The sequence below is a fragment of the Colobus angolensis genome, unplaced genomic scaffold, assembly GCF_000951035.1.
Source record: "Colobus angolensis palliatus isolate OR3802 unplaced genomic scaffold, Cang.pa_1.0 Scaffold42, whole genome shotgun sequence".
In the NCBI taxonomy this organism is placed as follows: Eukaryota; Metazoa; Chordata; class Mammalia; order Primates; family Cercopithecidae; genus Colobus; species Colobus angolensis.
The window spans coordinates 2,560,665-2,580,522 of record NW_012117599.1 but is presented as its reverse complement, the minus strand read 5'-3'; the positions used below and the strand labels follow the sequence as shown (position 1 = coordinate 2,580,522).

General features: G+C 49.3%; 1 protein-coding gene across 4 annotated transcripts in view; it reads right to left on the bottom strand.

Moving 5' to 3' along the window:
• Positions 1-19,858, bottom strand: part of INPP4A (inositol polyphosphate-4-phosphatase, type I, 107kDa) — a 71,899-nt gene that overhangs the window by 30,179 nt on the left and 21,862 nt on the right. For 2 of the 4 annotated variants that reach the window (XM_011956546.1, XM_011956545.1), the window contains exons 10-17: positions 16,534-16,664; positions 14,498-14,602; positions 13,936-14,044; positions 11,640-11,654; positions 7,636-7,819; positions 6,103-6,321; positions 4,889-5,027; positions 1,138-1,170 (exon numbers count right to left, since the gene is read on the bottom strand). In XM_011956546.1, coding sequence (XP_011811936.1) covers positions 1,138-1,170; positions 4,889-5,027; positions 6,103-6,321; positions 7,636-7,819; positions 11,640-11,654; positions 13,936-14,044; positions 14,498-14,602; positions 16,534-16,664 — 935 coding nt within the window. Of the gene's footprint in view, positions 1-1,137; positions 1,171-4,771; positions 5,028-6,102; positions 6,322-7,635; positions 7,820-11,639; positions 11,655-13,935; positions 14,045-14,497; positions 14,603-16,533; positions 16,665-19,858 lie in introns of all 4 variants that reach the window. The other 2 variants (XM_011956543.1, XM_011956544.1) reach the window with 2 other exon arrangements.

Below are 19,858 nucleotides of genomic sequence, written 5' to 3'. Positions count from 1 at the left end.
TCCCGGGTTCATGCCATTCTCCTGCCTCAGCCTCCCGAGTAGCTGGGACTACAGGCGCCCGCCACCTCGCCCGGCTAGTTTTTTTGTATTTTTTTAGTAGAGACGGTCGATCTCATGACCTCGTGATCCGCCCGTCTCGGCCTCCCAAAGTGCTGGGATTACAGGCTTGAGCCACCGCGCCCGGCCTTATTTTTAAATTTTTTTTGAAATGGAGTCTCACTCTGTCGCCCAGGCTGGAATGCAGTGGCACGATCTTGGCTCACTGCAAACTCCGCCTCCTGGGTTCATGCCATTCTCCTGCCTCAGCCTCCCGAATATTTGGGACTATAGGCGCCCGCCACCATGCCCAGCTCCTTTTTTTTTTTTTGTATTTTTAGTAGAGATGGGGTCTCACATTGTTAGCCAGGATGGTCTCCCATCTCCTGACCTCATGATCCGCCCGCCTCGGCCTCCCAAAGTGCTGGGATTACAGGCGGGAGCCACCGTGCCCGGCTGAGCACACATTTTCTGTAAAGAGCTAGACAGTAAATATTTTAGGCTTTGAAGGCCACGGGTTCTCTGCTGCAACGAACTCTGGCACTGCTGCACAAAAGCAGCTGTAAACAATACATGAACAAGTGGGCAAGGTTGGTTTCCAACAAAACATTATTTATAAGAGCAGGCTGTGGACAAGATTTAGCTCAGAGCTGTAGCTTGCCAACCCCTGAACTAGAATCATAAACATTGGTTTCTACATGCAAATGCAGCAAAGAGATTACATTTCTGGCACTAACTCCAACTGAGGCCCATAGCAATGTCTGGTAAGAATTCTAAAACCGCACCCAGAAAGTCCCAAATATGTACCTCCCTACCTCAGGTCACCCACTTCAGGAAGCCCAACGCGCTCATCTGAAAAGACTTTAGAATGTAAGAGTAAAACAAATACATGTGGTAGTCTGCCTCAGGTCACAATGTCCTCAGCTCAACGGGTCCCTCATCAAACCTGCGAAAAGTGTTCATGCCTCACAATGAAGGAGGTCCTGGAATACTTTCCCAACTCTGGGATCATAAGGCAATCTTTGGTAATTTAGCTACAAAACACTACCTGAGTATTAAGTAAGAGGGCATCAGCAGGAGCCTTGAACGGAAACCACGTACCTGGGCTGGACTCTTCAGGAGGGGGACTGCAATCTGCACAGAAATGGAGGGCGACATGGATGATTAAGGAGCAGCACACAGTTCAAACCAAGCAACTCAATCTCAGAGCAGCTGCGTCAGCAGCTTGCAGTGACGTGGCTAACAAACAGAGAAGAGGTCTTGGTGCCTGGCTGCCTCTTCCCCAAGAGGGCTCGCGAAAGTACTCCGGCAGCAAGCCCTCTCAGTGGTAAACAATGACAGATTCCCCAGCTTAAACATTCATGTTGCCAATACTTCAACATAAAATGCTCTTCGGGATGTGCAATCTAGCTTATTACAATGTGATAAATGCCGCAGAAAAAAGCACCCACATAAATCACATTGTAGTGGCGGAGCCCTGCGTTGGCTTGTGGCATCTGGAAGCAACTTGTAAGGAGAGAGACTGACCAGCACATGGAGTGTTCCCCAGTCAGGCCCACTGCTCTGATTCACCGGGGAAGCCTGGGCTCAGGATCAACTGCTGAGAGCCAAAGTGTTAAGATCCAGGAATGAAACCAGTATACCAAAAAAAAAACTATGCCAATCTTCCACATTTAAACCAAATGCTAAGTTTTGTGATTTAGGGGTAATCTCCAATTAGAATGTCCCTTCAGGTCCTCAAAGAATACCAATTTTGATTCCAGTTCACCTTATTTCAATTTCGTATTTCCCTTAAAAACTAAACTTTCTAGTTAACTGGGTGCACCATCTAAGAGAAAACGAGTCTGAAAAGGAATCATGGGAGAAAACATTTATGTTAATTTATGTCTGAGCTTTTCAGTTCAAAGAATGTCTTCAGGATGCGGAAATGAGGTGGCCTCGGATCCCGGATCCCGAAGAACAGCCAGAACCTAGCTTGATGGGGATTTTACAACCTAGGTTGTAAAGAAGGGGCAAAGCATCCTTCCTCTCTCATTGTCTCTGGAAGTGACTTTTCAAACTGGCAAAGCGGAAAGAGAATACAAAGGCATCTGTAAGGTCAAGAGTTCAACCTCTTCGTTAACCCAGATACCCTGAGACCATGCTGCTAACAAAGGTAGAAACTCACAGTGATTGGCAACTGTGGCTCTTACATATTGATCTGCGCATCAGGTTATGTGAGGCCTTGAAAAAATACAGATTTTTGCCTCCCCATAACCCATCTTCTAGGATTCTGAGTTTATGAATGAGGAGGAAGGTCTAGGAGCCTGTTCCCCAACAGCTGGGTTGGGACCACTGCTGTGAAGGCATCAGGGATTAAACCCGATTCGCTAAATTCATCTTTCAATCAAAGGGGAGAAAGAGGGGGTCTTCTCTGGCGCTCCTGGAATAACGGCTTGTAACTTGCCGTGGGTCATGCAGTTGAGAACAGATGACCACTCTGGACTTCCTCTCTATACACATGCAAAGTCCAGCACATCATCTCAGGGGTACAAGAACCTGCGGGTACCCACAGATCCCAGACTAAGAAAAACGTGGTCTGAGGGTCTCTTTGGGTATGAGGAGAGTGACAGAGTGCACAGGACGAAGGCAGTGGAAGCCACCAAATCCTGGTGGGGCAACAGTGGTGCACCTTGGCAGGCGGGGGTGAAGGGGCATGGGAGACTTTTGGAGAGATGAGAAGAAGGGAAGTGTGAGGAGCCTCTGTGGTTTTGGCTGGCAGATACTTGTCAGTGGGTCCCCCACAAACCCTTGGCCCTGGGTGACCCTCACCTGCCAGTCAGGGCTTTCTGATCAGGGCAGGGCAGCTCTGAGGCAGGGCAGCTCCTCGGCGAAAAATAAAAACCAAGGACCTAGGACAGGGTATAGCACTGGAATGAAAAGCGATGATGCCTTTCAGAGCAGTACAGAGTTATTTTCATATCATAAGTATGTTGGTGTGAACACACCTGCTCATTAAGCCAAAACAATGGCTCCAGTAACTTGGAATGGTGTAAAAAGCCACGACAGAGCCAAGCCGTGGCACTGTGGACAAGACTCACCGAAACAAATATCTCACAGACTGCTTCTTTCTGATCCTCCTGCTTACACTGAGGACTGAACAGCTTCCTGGCTGAGCTAAAAATGTTTAAATTAAGGACCATTCACAGATAATTTGGTGGCATATGGTTTCATACATTTCTTTGAGTACTGATCAGCAGAGTAAGACTCTCTCAAATGTAAGTAAGCTTCACATTCCCATTATTATAACAGCTGATTTTTATGGCACACGCAAGTCAAACCCTAAATAGCATAAATGCTCATTTAAATAACTTTAAAACTGAATAAAAATGTATCTATATTTAAACAATACAGGATGTGCCTAGAAAAAAAAATGACACTTAAGTTAGGGATATAATCCCATCTGATGAAATAAACTAGCTCCCACATTTAAAACAGCCAATAAATTACTCTTTTCATGATCTGTAGAAAAATTTAAAATCACAAGATAATAAAGTAGAAAGAAATAAACAATGAACTTTCAGAAAGTTTTCAAAAGGAACACGATTTACATAAAGAAGAGAACATGAATAAAGATAAAATAGTTCCATGAACCAATCACAGGTGTGGGGAAGTGAAACTCTAGTCCCCCAGAGATGGAGAGATGGGTGACGGGACAGCGGTCGAGACAGAGGCTCAAGTGAGACAGTGCCCTGGAAACAGACTGCAGGCGGAGTAAAGAGGCAAAGGGCATCTGACAACCCGAGGGGGGATTGGCCCAGAGGCTCTGACCAAGAAACACGCTTACAGCTTGAATGGAAGTTCCCCAATTCAGAATATAAAAGCCCTCATCCCATGAAGCCTAATCCCAGCACATCTGGGCCTTACCTACTATGGCTTAAAACTCCCGCAGGAGAACAAAAAGGAGGCAGAAGCTAGGTCTGGGGGCAAGTCTCAGCTGCCTAGCTTGTAACTCTCTGGCTCTGACAGGAAAAGACGGGAGGCACCTCGGTTGCAGGGACCGTTTCCCAGCTTTAAGGCTCTCTGCAGGACAGTCCTGGTGTGCCGTGTCTCTGCAGACAGGAGACTGTTCTGAAGCATGCTGCTTCATGCCAATGTCCTATCCTGAAGGGTCCTGCCAAACCACCCGACTCAGACCACCAGAAGCCCAGGAACAGGGGCCCACTCTCTATGTTACCAAGTCCCAAGGCAACATGCCTCTGCTGCGTAAGAGAGTGCCCAGCCAATGCCAACCAGCTTTCAGACAGGTCCACTGGACCTGCCAGTATCTCTCATCCAGCTGTGTCCCTGAACAATTCCCCTTTCCCCTTTCATTCTACCAATTCCTAATGCCACAGACAATCACATCAGAAAGGCATCTGCATCCTGGCCTCCTTCAGGTTCTCAGATTGCTTTACAAACCTGAAAAGCCCAGGAGCCCAACCCTTACAGCCATGGTGGTGTATCCCAAGAGGACCCTGAGATTCTGACTGGCAGAGACGCAGAATCACACATGGGCTCCAGTTACATAGAAAGGCAACCGGAGACTTCGCTCTCACTGCCCGCTGCTCCGTGCACTGGGCCGCCCCCGCTCCACCTGGCAGCCCTCCCTGCAGTCTGCGTGGGGGAGGAGTGCATGGAGTCAGAGACACAGACAAACGGAAGCAACACAAGGTGAAGTGGAGGCAGCGTATGGGAAGCATGGATGCATACGCACGTGTGGTCAGATGAGGATGGCATGCAGCGGAGGGCATGGTGGAGGGGCATGGTGAGGAGGGGACATCACAGAAGGGGTCTTCTGGTCTGATCCAGTAGGCGTGGCTGTCCGGGTTACCTTTCTTGCTGGTGCAGCTGCCTGCACAGGGGAAGACGTCCTCACAGCCCTCGCCATGCAGCCGCTCCCTCTGCAGCAGCTTGTCCACACGCTGAATGATGCATTCTAGGCTCTTGTCCACGTTCAGCCACACTTTCTCCTTCCAAATCAAAGGGGCCCGTGTGGGTCAGCTCTCCCGAACAGAAACACAAACAGAACACAAACCAAATCGCCCTCCACCGATCCCCTGCCCTAGGCTTCCACACTTGTTAAAACACCTCTAAGTTTAGAAATACAAAGATGATTCCTAATTCCCCATTAAAGTTGCATTTGCTATTCAATGATGTATCAATCTCCGGTGGCCATTGTTTTTAGAGTTTGGGAGATGTTTGCTAGTAACTCTTCTGGAGCCAGGTGGCCCTCCAGTGCTGCCTGAAGGGCCACAGGGCACTGTCCCATCTCCTCCTGCCACTGCAGACTTCCTACAACCGTCACACACAGACAAGATGGAGGTCTCCTTTGGATGGAAGGGAATGGAAATTTGGATAGGGGAGGTGGGGAGGAGGTGAGGGAGGTCTGGGAGTGATTTGCAGAAACACGCACAGCATATAGGATGCTACTTTGCTGCTGATTAACAGTTCAGTGCTTGCAGAACAATGCCTCTAAGCAGTGGTCTCAATCAATGGCAAAAACAAATTGTACACTGTGTCACTCCCTCAAGAAACACAGATCCTGCTCCCAGGGCCAATTCTGTGAGGAACAATAAAGTGATGCAATGTCAGGGCGGCCGCTCCAAAATCCACAACTACTTGCCCCAGCACCAGAGCTCCCACATCCCCAAATACACATAGCCCTGGAAAATCTAACAGCAAACAGAGCACTGAGGAAGTAGGAGAGGCCTGACTGGTCTCAAGCATCCCAGGGCCATAGAAGGCACAGGTGGCAGGGGAAGGAGAGACCTCCAACAGGGGAGGACAACCCACTTCTCTTCCTCTTCATCCAGGTCTGAGGCTGGCCCAGGCCCCAGCACAGCTCTACCCCTATCTGGACACAAGGTTTTGAAAATAGTCTCCCTCGCTGCATCAGGAGCCAAGGAGCCATCCAGGAAGGAAACCTGGAGCTTGTTTACAGCAGTCAAACCTTGAGGCACTTCGGAGGGACAGAGACTGGCAACAGGCTTTGCGGTTTTCGGCCCAAGTCCAGCAGTGGGATGACAGCCACGGCAGCAGACTCACCCACTCCTCCTCGTGCCAGTCCACCTGCAGGGAAGATCGGCTGTTTCTCCCTGTCCACCGGGCCATGAGGGTGTCCTGGTCATTTCTAAGCATCACCTGCTCCTCCTCAGTCGAAGTGGGAGAGGCCTTGGAGGCAATGTAGTCAGGCCGCGCGGCGTTCAGCCCATGGATGGAGTTGGCCAGGAGCTTGCAGTCGCAGACCGTGACCAGCTGCCGTGTCTGCAGGTGCACACAAACCAAGGCTGCTGAGCCCAGGCTAGGGGTTGGGGAGGCCCCTGCCTTATCTAAGATATGGAGAATGGGCTTAAAGCCCAGTACTGCAGCCCTCTGCCTTTCTCCACAGTGCAAAGCAACTGAAGGGCTACGTCCCTCAAGATGTCTGAATACGAAGACTGCCATGTGGCCTGCTGGGGCTGAATCGTAACAAGAATTTCCCACCAAGCAAGAGGAAAAGAGGGTGAGAAATCTCTGACATTCTCTGATCCCTGCCTGCCTCTGACCTGTGATTGCTAGGGGAGGGGCCTGCAGAGAGAGCCCACTGCCCCAGCCTTGACAGACTTCCTGGTCTGTCCTCCACCTTCCAGGGAACAAGTGTCCAGGGGTCAGGTCTTACTTTGGTTCAATTGTGGAAGTCTTATCTTTCGTTCCTCAGCATCTAATACATCAAGTTCTGGGTCTGGGTAGCTGGCCTCCTGGCACAACATGTCTGGTTTTGGAGAATTCTGCACGCATCACGGGTTCTGTGGTTCATAATGTTACTGCTGACAACTACATCTTTCTTTTCCAGTGGATCTAATCCCCACCTCACACTCTTTATGCTGTGTGAACACACATGAAGGATATTACACATTCTGAGCAGGAAAAGCAGCTCAATAGCACAGTGAGTGTGAGTGCAGAGGTGTAGTCAGAATCTGTGTGTGTTTGTGTGAGAGTGTGTGTGTGTGAGTGTGTGTGCGTGCGCACTGAGAGGGAGACTGAGTGATGGGAAAAAGCATCATCCATCAAAAGGGTCTGATAATAGCCACTTCCTCAGTTGGGCTTAATACTTACATATTTTTAAATCAGGATCAAGTTATGGCTAAGTAGAAGCTGGCGTACTGACTATATGTAAGCCAATAAAATTATATTGTTCTTATCTTATGTCTGTATAATAGCTCAGTTTCTGCTTTCAAATTCAACTACAATAGAAATGTGGCAAAAAAGAAAAAAGGGCTGGTTAGGCTGTTACTGAGAAAGAGGTGGAACTGTATCAGCCTCAACAAAATGAGCCCCACAGACTCACTGAAGGGCATACGTGCCTGAAGCTGCACCTAAGAGTCATGAGCCCTGGGCTCTGCCCTTTGTCCATCCAGCTCTGTGGACAAATCACAAAACCTCCCTGGTTTTTGTGGGAAATGGACCTAAGGTAGATCGTCAAAGTCTTCCCAATGTCACGCTCTTTGTGGACCACCTTCGGCACACCTGGGCTGCCCGGTGGCCCCCAGAAACCCAAGGAGACTCCCCAGCCCACATGCAGCAGGGCACCCCTCCTACCTTGTCTGCCAAGATGGCGAGTGTCCTCTCAAGGCCAGTGGCAGACCTGTCCTTGGCTGCCCTTGACAGCCGCTCTGCATAGTAGCTAACTTGGGTTTTCAGGGTGTTGATCTGGGCGATGATCTCCTTGGCTCGGACGACGTCCTGTGGGATGTAGATTATGGACTGGCAGCCAGATGATGTACTGGAAAGGATAAGAACAGATTCTAAGGGATTCTCCAGAATCTGTAAAGGATGACAGCGTCATCCCAACCCCAGTCACATTAACCCTAAGATGACTCAGGGATGTCATCTGTGACTCAGGGATGTTCTCCTAGGCTACTCTAGTTGTTGATGAGCAAAGTATATCTTAGCGGATTCTTCCTGTCTGTATGGCAGAAGCTTGAAATATTAAACTATGACTCAGTCTTTTATCTGTATGTGCATGTATCTGTATTTTCACTTGTGTATGTAAATGTGTGAACAGGTATTGAACAATCATATCCCGTAATCACCCAAATGATCATAATCTTTCACCTCACAACCTCATCTATTTACTTATAAGCAGTACTTCAGTGGAGACATGGAGACCATCTACAGAAGAAGGGGTCAGGTTATCACAGTGTAGCAGAGACTGCAGTGGGTGTTGGACTTTGTCCCCAAACAACCAAAACCTATTTTTTTCACTTGGCCAATCAGGAATTCAAGCTCCCTGTGAACACACCCACAGTCATCCTTCCTCTCATGTCTGACCCTAGCAAGTCCCTAGAAAATTGGGTTTCCTTTCCCTTTCCTTCACTCCAGGACTTCCCTAATTTGAAAACTAATGTTTCATCAAATGAAGAGGAAGTGGAGAACATGCCCAGCCACAGGCAAAGCCAGACTCCTCAGTGGCTGTGAAACCCTGGCTCTCCCTCCTTCCCACCTCTTCACCACCAAGCAGCGTGTGTGTCTAGGGGTCTGATGCCAAGCCTACAGCCCGGCCCCTCCCAGCACAATCAGGAGGCTCTGAAGGACCAACGTCACGTCCCCCCGCTACAGGGGCCTGGCCAGCATGTTGAGTCCAACTAAACGGTGATGATGAATTGCGTGTCTCTTAGCCTGGATCCCAATCAATGCAATATTATACATTTATTTTTCAGACCATCTGAGGAAGCTGAGGAAAGCAGGAAGAAGTACAAGCCACCAATGCAGAGGGTCTCCTCCTAAAATCTGAAATTGTGAGCTCTGGGTAGAACGGGTGTCCCTTCGCACACAGGATGAGGGGTCCTGAATGGTCCCTGAAGAGTGACCCTTTGAATTCCGGGGAACAGCGGGAAAGAGGAGGAGCGAGGGCACCTCTCACCACATCCTCCATCACTTCCCCTGGAGATAACGGTCACCTTGCTCAGGGCTGAGAATCTTCCCCACTGACCCCTTCCCAGGGAAGTCCCAAAGTGGGTCATGAAGAAACCACCACTACCCCTTCCCTTGCTGGATTATGCGGCACACATGCAAAAACCGAAAACCAAAGCACCCCAGGAAGAAACACCACCACCACAAGCCCACACGCCACAGTAAAAAACAATGGACGTGCCAGAAGCCCATGCAGCAGACCGCACTCAAGCTCGCGCGGCACCACGGGAGTCATTCCACAGCACGATGTGCACACGACTACTTTCCAATCTGCAATCACTCTTCCAAATGAATAGCTGCCTTCTAGGATCATTTCACCCTAAAAACACAATCTCAAAATAGGGTTTTAAAAAATCAGTTCAGCCAAGCATGGTGGCCTATAATCCTAGCACTTTGGTAGGCTGAGGTGGGAGGACCGCTTGAGCCCGGGAGTTCAAGACCAGCCTGGGCAACATCAGGAGACCCCATCTTTTAAAAAAATTTAAAAATTAGTTAGGCAGGGTGGCTTGTGCTTGTGGTTCTGGCTACTTAGGAGGCTGAGGCAGGAGGGTCAACTGAGCCCAGGAGTTTGAGGCTGCAGTGAGTTTTGACGGTGCCAGTGCACTCCAGCCTGGGTGACAGAGCAAGACCCTGACTCCAAAAATGGTGAAAAAAAATGGATTCTTCCCAGACCCCCAATATTTAGAGTACATATATTAAATGTGCTGTATGCAGATCTACTTCTGTGCAAGGAGGTGGCTGTGTACCCTTCAACAAATATATACCCTCTGCCCAGGCCAAGAGAAAAGTACCGCCCTATACTTGCCCTGTGTTCTCACAAGTCATGTTTTAATGATGGTACCTGGGACTTATGCACGGGATATACATGGCAGAGGCAAGAAAAGGCAAATTTCAAAGAGGTACTGTTTAGGATGATGAGGAAAATAGAAGCATGTGTACTCAACTACCTAGTTTTAAAAACCAGGTGGCCACATGAAGGCAGCAGGATGCAGGTGTAGACATGAAGCCCAGGGGCAGCCCCAGGAGGCAATATCCTAGGTATGGCCCTTGGACTTTGCATTAGGACCCCACCCCAGACCCGGACCTACCCAGAGCTGGGGTCATGGGCTAAACTGAAGATGCCATGAGAGCGTAAGGGTGGAGTCTTGTGGCCCTGGCCAGAAACTGCTGGTAACTGCTGAGCAACAGTCACTCTGGACACTAGAAGAGCAGGATCACCTCTGCAGAGGCTGAGCCCCCATGGAGCTGGGTTCTGCAAGGGTAGGAGGATTGGGAGGCTGGGTCCTCTCTGCCTGGGATTTAGCCCCTCACACTCTCCAGGCAGGGACACTCCTTCTGCCTATAACCCTCCCCACTCCATCCCCTCCCCGCTTCAGGGACGGTCTTGTATACGGACAGCAGGGGGCAGAGGGGGAAGGGGTGACCAGGCCCAGACTGGGCAATGGAGGGTCCTCAGAGGGAACTCAGGAACTCAGAAAGTTCCCCAGGAACAAGGTTCAACCCAAAACACCTGGGTTGGGATTTACCCAGGAGCAGGCCTTGGTGGCAGCTGGGCCTTTGGCACTCCCCTCCCATTCTTCTTCCCCTGCACCCCTAGACTCAACCCCTAAGTACTTTACTTGTCCCCTACGGGGAAGATCAGGCCTTGAAAGAGGCCCCAGTAGAGAAAAGGCAGGGAGGGGAGGCTCGGAGGCCACTTCCACAGAAGTAGCGTGGGTCTCCTCCGTCAGGGAGGCGGGAGCAGCAGCAACCGTCCCTAGATGCCCTCCTCCCTCCCTTGTACCTGAAGTACCCTCAGGGAAAAGGGGCCCCCAGGGGGAAGCTGAGAGGCCTCAGCCTGGACATGGAGGAATGTCCTCAGTGCTTCCTGCTGTCAGATGCCCCCAGCAGAGCCTGACACCTCCAGCAGGGCCCAGCCATAGCCCCTGAGCCCCATGGGTCACAGGCTCTGAGGCCGCAGCATTTCTTGAGGGGCTGCAGGTGCCTCTGAATGAAGCACCACTGCAGAGCCTCTGTTAGGAGCCTGGGGCAGCAGGAGGGAAGCCCAGGCAGCAGACACCGTGGTTTCTAACTGTCAACTAATTATGTGGTGGCAAAAGTCACTCAGTTGTATTAAATCTTGGTTTGCACCCACCCCCAGGAGTAAAACTGACCCTGGTAACAGTGTTATTAACATCAGCATAAATTAATAAGTATCATGAAGAGGTAGGCTGGCTTCCTTTGTACAAGAGGTAATAGTGAAGTGAAAACCGAAAAGCCACAAGATTCCTGTACAAGATAGAAAGGGGTTCCCAGCTGCACCCCAGGGCTGACACGAGAACTCGGCACCTAGGGGCTTCCCAGGTTGGGCCCTTCCTCCTCCTGGGAGAAACGGAACGAGGACCTTTCTCAGAGCGAGCACGGCAACACGCCGCTGCCAGGTTTGAAAGGTAAAACAGCAGACTGAAGACTGGCTATTCATTATTAAAGAACATTGCAGTTGGAAGGGGAACTGTCTCCGAGGTGTGTGACTAGGAACCATGGCAGCACCGCGGGGGAAGCCCACACGAGGAGGGGTGGGGATGGCACAAGCTTTCTCTGCATGAGGACGAGACCCAAACAGACACTCTCTCCACAGACAGAAAACTCACCAACACTCCTCAAAACTGCTAAAGGAAAGAACCAAAATGAAATATTAGCAGTTTGTTAGCAAATACCAAATGCAGAAACAAAAAATTAAAAAGCCAACTTATTTTTTGTCAAAATACTTAATATTATGTGTTGAGGTCCCAACTACAGGGATGACTACAATTAGGAGCCCAATGTGCTTATTCCTTAGAGCAGCGTCACTCCCTGTGCTCAAGCCCCAGGGAGACATCCCACCTCAGGCCAGGTTACCTCTGCATTGAAAGGAAAGTTCAGATCATGAATACCGTATCTATCAGTGGCTTGATGGCATTAGTAGGAAATTAAATAGAAACTTATATATTTGAAAAATACTAAAGAGGTGTTTTGAGAAATAAATTCTAAAGTTAACATGCAGAGTTATCAGGAATCAACACTCCAAGCCTCCTGGGACAAAGACCCCCAGGAGGCCCCTTCTTGACGGGCCACACAGAGTTACTATGCGTTCTCCTTCAAGGCCCCACCCCATCTCAAGCTGCACGCTCACACTCTCCACAGGGCAACATGCAATGGAGCGACAGACACGCTTTCTGGCTGGCTGTGCAGAGCTGCGGTGGGCACGGGAAGCTGCGTCTTCTTCCTATTTCCCAAAGGGACACTGGAGTCAGCGAATCCTAAGGCAGGTCCGGTTACCTGGTTTGTCTTAGGGAAGCACCCTTGGGAATGAATCAAGGTCAAGTAGGTTGTCTGGGGGCCTGAATTCCCCTTCCCTGTTTCTCCTCCCATCTCCAGGACTCACTGGGCTCTGGGCTGGCCCAGGCAGCCTGTGCACATATCTGAATGGTGAATTCTCACAGGGCACGCTCTTCCGTTCCCTGCCCAGCCTTGCCCATGATCAGTGACGCCCCTCGCTGCCTCCCTGACCCCCTCAGCCACTGATCTGCCCTTTTACCTCCTTCCTGCTCCAGTCTAGAGTCCGTTTTCTCAGGTCATGTCCTGACTCCCAGCCATGGCAGCACAGTCAGGTGCCAACCACCAGCTCCATGGCATGTGCCAGAGTTCCTCACTTGACCATCCATGGGATTCTTGTGACGCTCCCTGGGCCTTTGCTCACCTTCCCTCACACTGTTCCATGCTCACTTGCTGAGTCCGACCCTCCCCAGCCCATATGCTGCAGAGGCTGCCGATGGATGTCTCTGCTTGTTCCTTCCCACCTCAAACATCTCTCTGCAGCCCCCTCTTCTCCTGGCCCTTCTGACGAACGCCCGTTCTTGCCTCTTTCCATCCTGTGAGAACCCTGCTCTAACACTGTTTTCTTCTCATTCACCTTACCTCACCCACTTCTGTCTTTCCCTATCAGCCCAAACACATGCTAAGTCATAATTATTCTCCCTAAACCAAACACCTCATGCTACTTCCTCTATTTTACGGTCACAGTCCAAGGACCTTACTGGTCATCTACACTCATCACCCCCACTCCCTGAGCCGCTGAAATCTTCACAGGTGACATTCTGGAAGATCATCAATGCCTCCCGCACATCTAACACAACAGCTTGGGTTTATTTCTGGCTCTCTCCCTCCCATCCCTGGGGGCTGGGTGGATGCTCTGCTCCATGCACACGAAACAGCATGCTTGTTTCGGGCACTGGTCACGCCAAATGGCGCTTGCTGACCTGTCTACTCCCAGGCAAGGCCCTGAGCTCCTGGAATCAGGCCTCGATCTCCTGGGCGCTGTACCTCTGGTCACAGAGCAGGCTGGCAGCAAGGCCAGTCCTCTTAGCTCTCCGCTCCCGGCACTATGCACCTGGCCACATTTCCCCACATGCACTGCTTCTGCCACGTCTTTGCCTGAAATGCCCCTCACCACCCTCCCTACCTGGAAATTACCTGTTCAGGACAGGAGGTCTGTACAGCCCCCTGAATCTTTCAGAAACTGGGAATGTTTACCATTGCTGCACTCTAAGAAACAACGTGCTCCAGGCTCGATGCCTGTGGTGCTCAACTGACTGGCCAGGGACTCTCAAGGATGCCGAGCCGGCAGAGTCCACATAGGGTGGCCGCCTGGAGCGCCACTTCTGAGATGGATCACAATCTGCTCCTCATTTTGAAGGACAGGACCTTCGATCCAGTGCCCTCATCACCCACCCAGCTCAGTCACACGCCAACAGAGCGGCACAGGCTCCATGAGGCAGATCCTCCCACCACGCAGAAGCGGATCAGATGGCTGGATGTTTTTGTGGTCATACTTTGATTTTATTTTAAACTGAGAAAAGAAGCATCAGAGAACTGTACAAGGACCACAGACTCTCTCTGGCTACTTACTGTTTCTTGGTCTCTTCAAATTTGTGCAGCTTTTTGCGGAGACCTCCTGACTTAAAACCTTGGCAGTGTGCTGCTGGCGCCCCGATGGTGACGATATCGTAGTTCTGATCTGAATGACAGAAAGCTCTCCTCCATTACTCTGGGCTCAGGCCTGTGGACAAGCCAGCTATAGGGATATGCACACAAGTCTGGGGTCCTGGCCCTCCCTCCCACAGCCCTGGCCGCCCAAGGGTCTCCTGGAGCCCAGTGCCATCACCTGAGCAAAAAGGGGTTCAAAACATTTCAAGTGAAGCCACACGGGCTGCAGGAAGCCAGTCTGTAACTCCCTTTTGCATCCTTCCTTGGGAAGAATGGCCAACAGGCAACTTTCTACTGCAGAAATACAAAGGGAAGCTAGAGCGAGGAGAGACAAAAGGAAGGGGTGTGGGCTCTTAACAGAGACCTTTTGAAGGTCTTTGTGACAAGTCTCTCCTCCAAGCCACCCAGAGAACACAGGGAAATGGGCAGATGTGGGGCACTCAGCAAAATGTGATTCAACGAGAGGGGGCAGAAAAATAGATACCTGATCCTCCATCGTCTTGAACTCTCATCCTTTGTATGTGCAAGTTTGTGGGAACAAATTCTAACTTTTTATCTGCTTTCAAACTGCTTGCTTTAAACGAGGGCCCTAAGAAATGGAACAGGAGAAGATAAAGGCCATCAGCACACATGCTGCATTCATGAGCTGCAAGTAGAAAATGGAATTCAGAGGATGCTGTGGCATATACGGAGGTATGTGTCGGCAGTGGCCTAGAAGGTTCTGAGTTGCCATGAGCACATTTCATTTCCAGGTGGCAGGTGGGTGAGACGCCAAGGGCAGCCCGCTGGGTGGGAGAGCTGGTTCTGGGTGCTCAGGGAGTGAATGGCGCCAGGGAGAACCGGCTTCAAAAAGCTATGGTAACGATGCTGCGTCTTCCAAGACTCGACTCTCTACTGAGAGATCTGATACAAAAGATGTCATTCTGTGCAGCATGATGTCAGCACTACTATAATAAGCAAAGGGGTCCATGCCAGAGACTGCCTGTTCTGACTCCAGAGACCGCCATCATCAAAGAGCTAAGAATTTGGTTTGGCTAGAGCAATACATCTCAACTCTCGAAGGTGATGAAGAGGCCTTCTCAACCCTTCAGGCCCATCAAGATACAGCATTGATTCCAGCCTTCCGACACACGAACTTCTATGTTTCCCTGTTCACGCCTGTTGGGTAAGGAACCTGGACACTATTTTATAACAAATATCCACAATCTTGTTTCTATAATCAGAATCCATAACTAATTAGAGAATCACATGCCTACAAAATAAAGGGATTGCAAATTAAACTGACAACCACAAGGGTAGAAGAAATAAACGTCTCATCTAATGAAAAATATCAACTGATACTGCCAGCATACGAATCGCAGACCAGCCACTGTGTGCCTCCAATTTGCCACAGGAGATGGCTCTCTGTGGCCTGATACTTAGGGTGCAGTCCACAGACCGCAGCATGAGCGTCCGAGAGCCTGTGAGAAAGGTACAATCCCAGACCGCCACTTCAACACAGGTCTCAAGGAATCCGGGTGCACACTGACATTTGAGAAGCTCTGCTCTAGAAAACTCAAGGCTGGGTGGGTTTCACACTTTCCCAGGTAGGAGGCAGCAGCATGGGTGAGCCCCTTGGTTCCTTCCTGGGCAAACGCTGCCGTTTCTCCTGGTGACATACTCAGACCCTGTCTTCAGACTCACGCCAAGCCTAAGCAACACCTCCTTGTCAGTTCTGCATTTGGCTTCTTCTCATCCAAGTTTACAGATGGATTCATAGGTTCTGTGTCAAAACCACATTAAGGGTTTATGGTTCTCCTTAAACCCTGAAATTCTATCATGTAGAGGAATCAAAGGGAAGAATCCAAAAATAGAGAATAATTCAAAATGCTAAAGTAATATATAGAGTAATGAAAAACCAAAAAATTCATTCCACTTGGAATAAAAAAGGCACAAGAACAGATTTCTAAATCTGCCCTGAGAGTGTTTTGAAAATCAGATGGCATCTTTCAAGGAGAAACAGTGAGGCGGTCATTCACACTCCACTTTGTTTTCTGCGCCTTAGAACACAGAGTCCCCCCTTAACAATGTATATGTTTACCAGAAGTTACCCCTGACTCTTTAAACCGCGAAATCAAGAAAACCTGCTTTGTTTCAAGGCGAGTGACCTACATCCTTTCGGTCACTGTACTGACATTAGTCCAAGATGAAGAAACAACATGAACCAGTAACAGCCCGGGATTTCGCCTCCCCTAAATTTCATTCCACGGTGACTGTTTTGGTATATGACACCATAGGAGGACTCTTCACTGCAATTCACAGATTGGTCTTTTTAATTAAGATCCGAAAAACCCATATTTGAAAGAATTCACACCTACATGAGAAGTTATTTTTAAAAATCCATTAAAGGGTCTGTCAGTGGCAATGTGTAAGTGGCCCTGTCTTCCAGATCTCTGGCCGGGAAAGCAGGTTGAGTGACAGTGAGTGAGAGTGTGTGTGTGTGCGTGTGTGTGTGTGGGGACAGCATGGGGGTGTGCCCACCTTTGTACTGATGGAGGTCGGTCAGGTTCTCCTGGTATGTGAGGATGATGGTCTGGTACTGGGTGACAATTTGACGCCGAAGGCTCTCCCAGCAAGGGGACAGCTCTCCCAGCTCCTCCAGCTCACACACTCTGAAAGCAAGACACAGATGCATCAGGCTCCGGGCTAACTGGTTTCCCTGGAGAGGCCCAGGAGGCCTACCCAGGACAACCGCATTTGCAGGGCAAGAATCGTGGATGCCCAGGGTGGGCCAGGACAATGGTTACACTACCTGTCTAAAAGGCAACTAGCTACATGAAAGGCAAACCACTGACCACACGGGAATGTGTCCAGAGTAGCTTTTCAAGGGAACGTAGTCAAATGTTCAAGGGAAACTAAGTGGAGGTGGGGAGAAGGAGGCAGGCTGCTGGGGAGAGGCTTTACCCTGATGACCTACAGGTACCCTCAAGCACAGGCTCAAACCACAGCCCACCTGAGTCTGGGCAAAACCACGTGTGATCCTCCCGGAACAGAGAGGACTGCAGGCTGTGAGTAACTGCCCTAAGACATCTCCTGCTTGTCTCGTCATCTCCCCTAGGAGGCTATCAGGACAGCGTTTCTCATCGCCTCCCAGGTTCTCCTGAGGTGTGGGCCTTCTGCCCTCCCCCTGATAAGGGAGCTGCAGAATCTAAAACTGCTCAGCTGCAGCCTAGAGTTAGTTGGCTCCTCAGCAGCGGAGTTCCACAGATCGCGCTGCCGTCCCGAGCCCTTCTGTCTCGTTGCCATCCTTTTTGGGTATGCGACGAGGACCATGGGAGCTGGCACCTCTGGCTATTCTTCCTTCCGTGTCTATGTGAGAGAGGAGCTGTCTGAACCTAAAAGTGGCCCGCTGTGTCACTGTGGATGCAATCAGGCCAGATCTTGTCTTTATGTGTGTGCTCGACAGAGGCACAGGGTAACAGAAGGGGGAAGGGGGAAGAGGAGGGGGAAGAGAAGAAAAAGAGGAATTGTTATCTCCAAAAAAAATAAAGCTGTATAAGAACTGAAATATAAATTCCTTAGCTCAGCCATGAAGAACAGCTACACAATCATAACAGCAAAATCACGCGATGGATTTAAAAACAAAAAGGAGAACCAAATTAGGAAAATGGGGACTGGGAAGGTATAAAAAGCCAAACCCTCAGCATAGAAAATAGGTAGCTAATCCCTGAAACTGATTAATGAAGAGAACACTTTACACATATATTTAGAAATACCTAAGTAAACACTAAAACTCTCAAAAAGGGATTGTTTCTGGGAAGCAGATCAGAAAGTAGAGCACCAAGAGTTGTTTTTAGTTAAACCTTTCTGCGCTATTTATTTGTTTTTTTTATACTGCACTCATGTTTCCTTTGAGAAAGAAAAAAAGCTAAATTTTAGATAAGGTCTTAGGAAATCTGACTTGTCTAAATTGTTTTAAAAGCTGTGCCATTTTATTATCATTAAAATAGCAAAACTAATATAAAAGGACACCCAGAGCAGGTAGGGCTCCATGGCCAGCCGACCCCATGACCTCAGGCCGCTCTGAGCACAGCAGCTCCGTCTGCCAGGCCACTGCTAGGTTCTCTCTCTGGAATTGTCTGCCCGCGTTCGTGTGACTGCTTCCTACGCTTTAGGTGTTAGTTTAACGTCATCATCTCACAGAGGCCTGCCCTGATCACCCTCTTTCTTCTCACAGTTCTCTTTTCACTTCCAGCACACGCTGACACATCTGGAGTTCCTGTGTGAGGTTCCCAGTTCTGTTTCCAACCAACCCCCACACTGACCTCACCAAGAAGCCTCCCACACTGAGAACAGTGCCTGACATGTGGTTGTTGCTGAAAACAACAACAAAACCCTTGAACTAAAGCACTTGTTAAATGGATGAACTCTTGGCCAGGAATGGTGGGTCATGCCTGGAATCCCTGCTTTTTGGGAGGCCAAGGTGGGAGGAGTGCTTGAGGCCAGGAGTTGGGGACCAGCCTAGGCAACATAGCAAGACCCTGTCTCTACAACAAATGAAAAAATCAGCTGGGCATAGTGGTGTGTGCTTGTAGTTCTATCTGTTCAGGACGCTGAGGTAAGAGGATGGCTTGAGCCCAGGAGTTTCAGGCTGCAGTGAGCTATGATGGTGCCACTGCACTCCAGCCTGGGTAACAGAGCAACACTCTGTCTCAAACAAAAATGAATAAACTTTTTAAAGTTATAATATGCCATGTAATGGGAAATTTAAACATGAAAACCGAAGATACATGGAAAAATAGATTGTCACTACGTAAATATACACAACTATGGACAAAGCCGAACAAAAATTTGTAAAATTAAAATAACTATTAAAATATGTGCATACATGGAGAAAGCAATTGGCAAACTATTAACAGTTGGTGATTTTAGGTGAAAGGTACCTAGGTGCTCATTGCATTATTCTTGCCCTGCATCTTCAAGTGTGATGTTTTTTCCAGATAAAAAACGGAAACAAAATAGCTCTTTGAAAACAGCAGGATTCTGGCTACCTTGCTTTCTTTCATGCTTCTGTTATATTGTGTTTATAAATAACATCATTTGAGGACAAGGAGGAGAAATGACAGTCTGAGACTATCCCCCAAAGTTCCTATGTTGGGAAACTATCCTGAATGCCACAGTTTTGAGAAGTAGGACCTTTAAGAGATGATGTGGTCATGAGGGCACTGCCCACATGAATGGACTGATGTCATCATGGTGGGAATGGGTTGGTTATTGCAACAGTGGGTTTGTCATAAAAGCAAGTTTGGCCTTCTCTCAAGAGCGCTCTTCTGTGTGATGCCTTCTACCACAGGATGATGCAGCATGAAGGCCCTCACCAGATGCCAGCACCATGCTTTTGGACTTCCCAGTTTCTAGAACCATGAGTCGAACACTTTTCTGATCATTATAAATTACTCAGTCTCTGGCATTCTGTTACAGCAGCACAAAACTAAAACAGAGAGAGACAGGGGACATAATCTGCACGGCCTGGGCCACCTGTCGGGCTTCTCCTCACCTTAGGACTGACAAAATATGCCCTGGATTGAGAGATGCAGAAGGGTTAAGACCCTTATGGGACCACAGTGAGCTGACAGGTCATACTCAGTCTTCTGGAGCCCTTATCTATGACCCTAACCTAGAAAAATACTGCTGGGCAGCTAGGATCAAACAATTACCAGTTATTTCTAACTTTCTGAAGGACTAGTGAGAGGGGAAAGAAAAGAAGAGAAGGCAGGCTGGGCATGGTGGCTCACACCTGTAATCCCAGCACTTTGGGAGGCCAAGGTGGGTGGATCACCTGAGGTCAGTTGTTCGAGACCAGCCT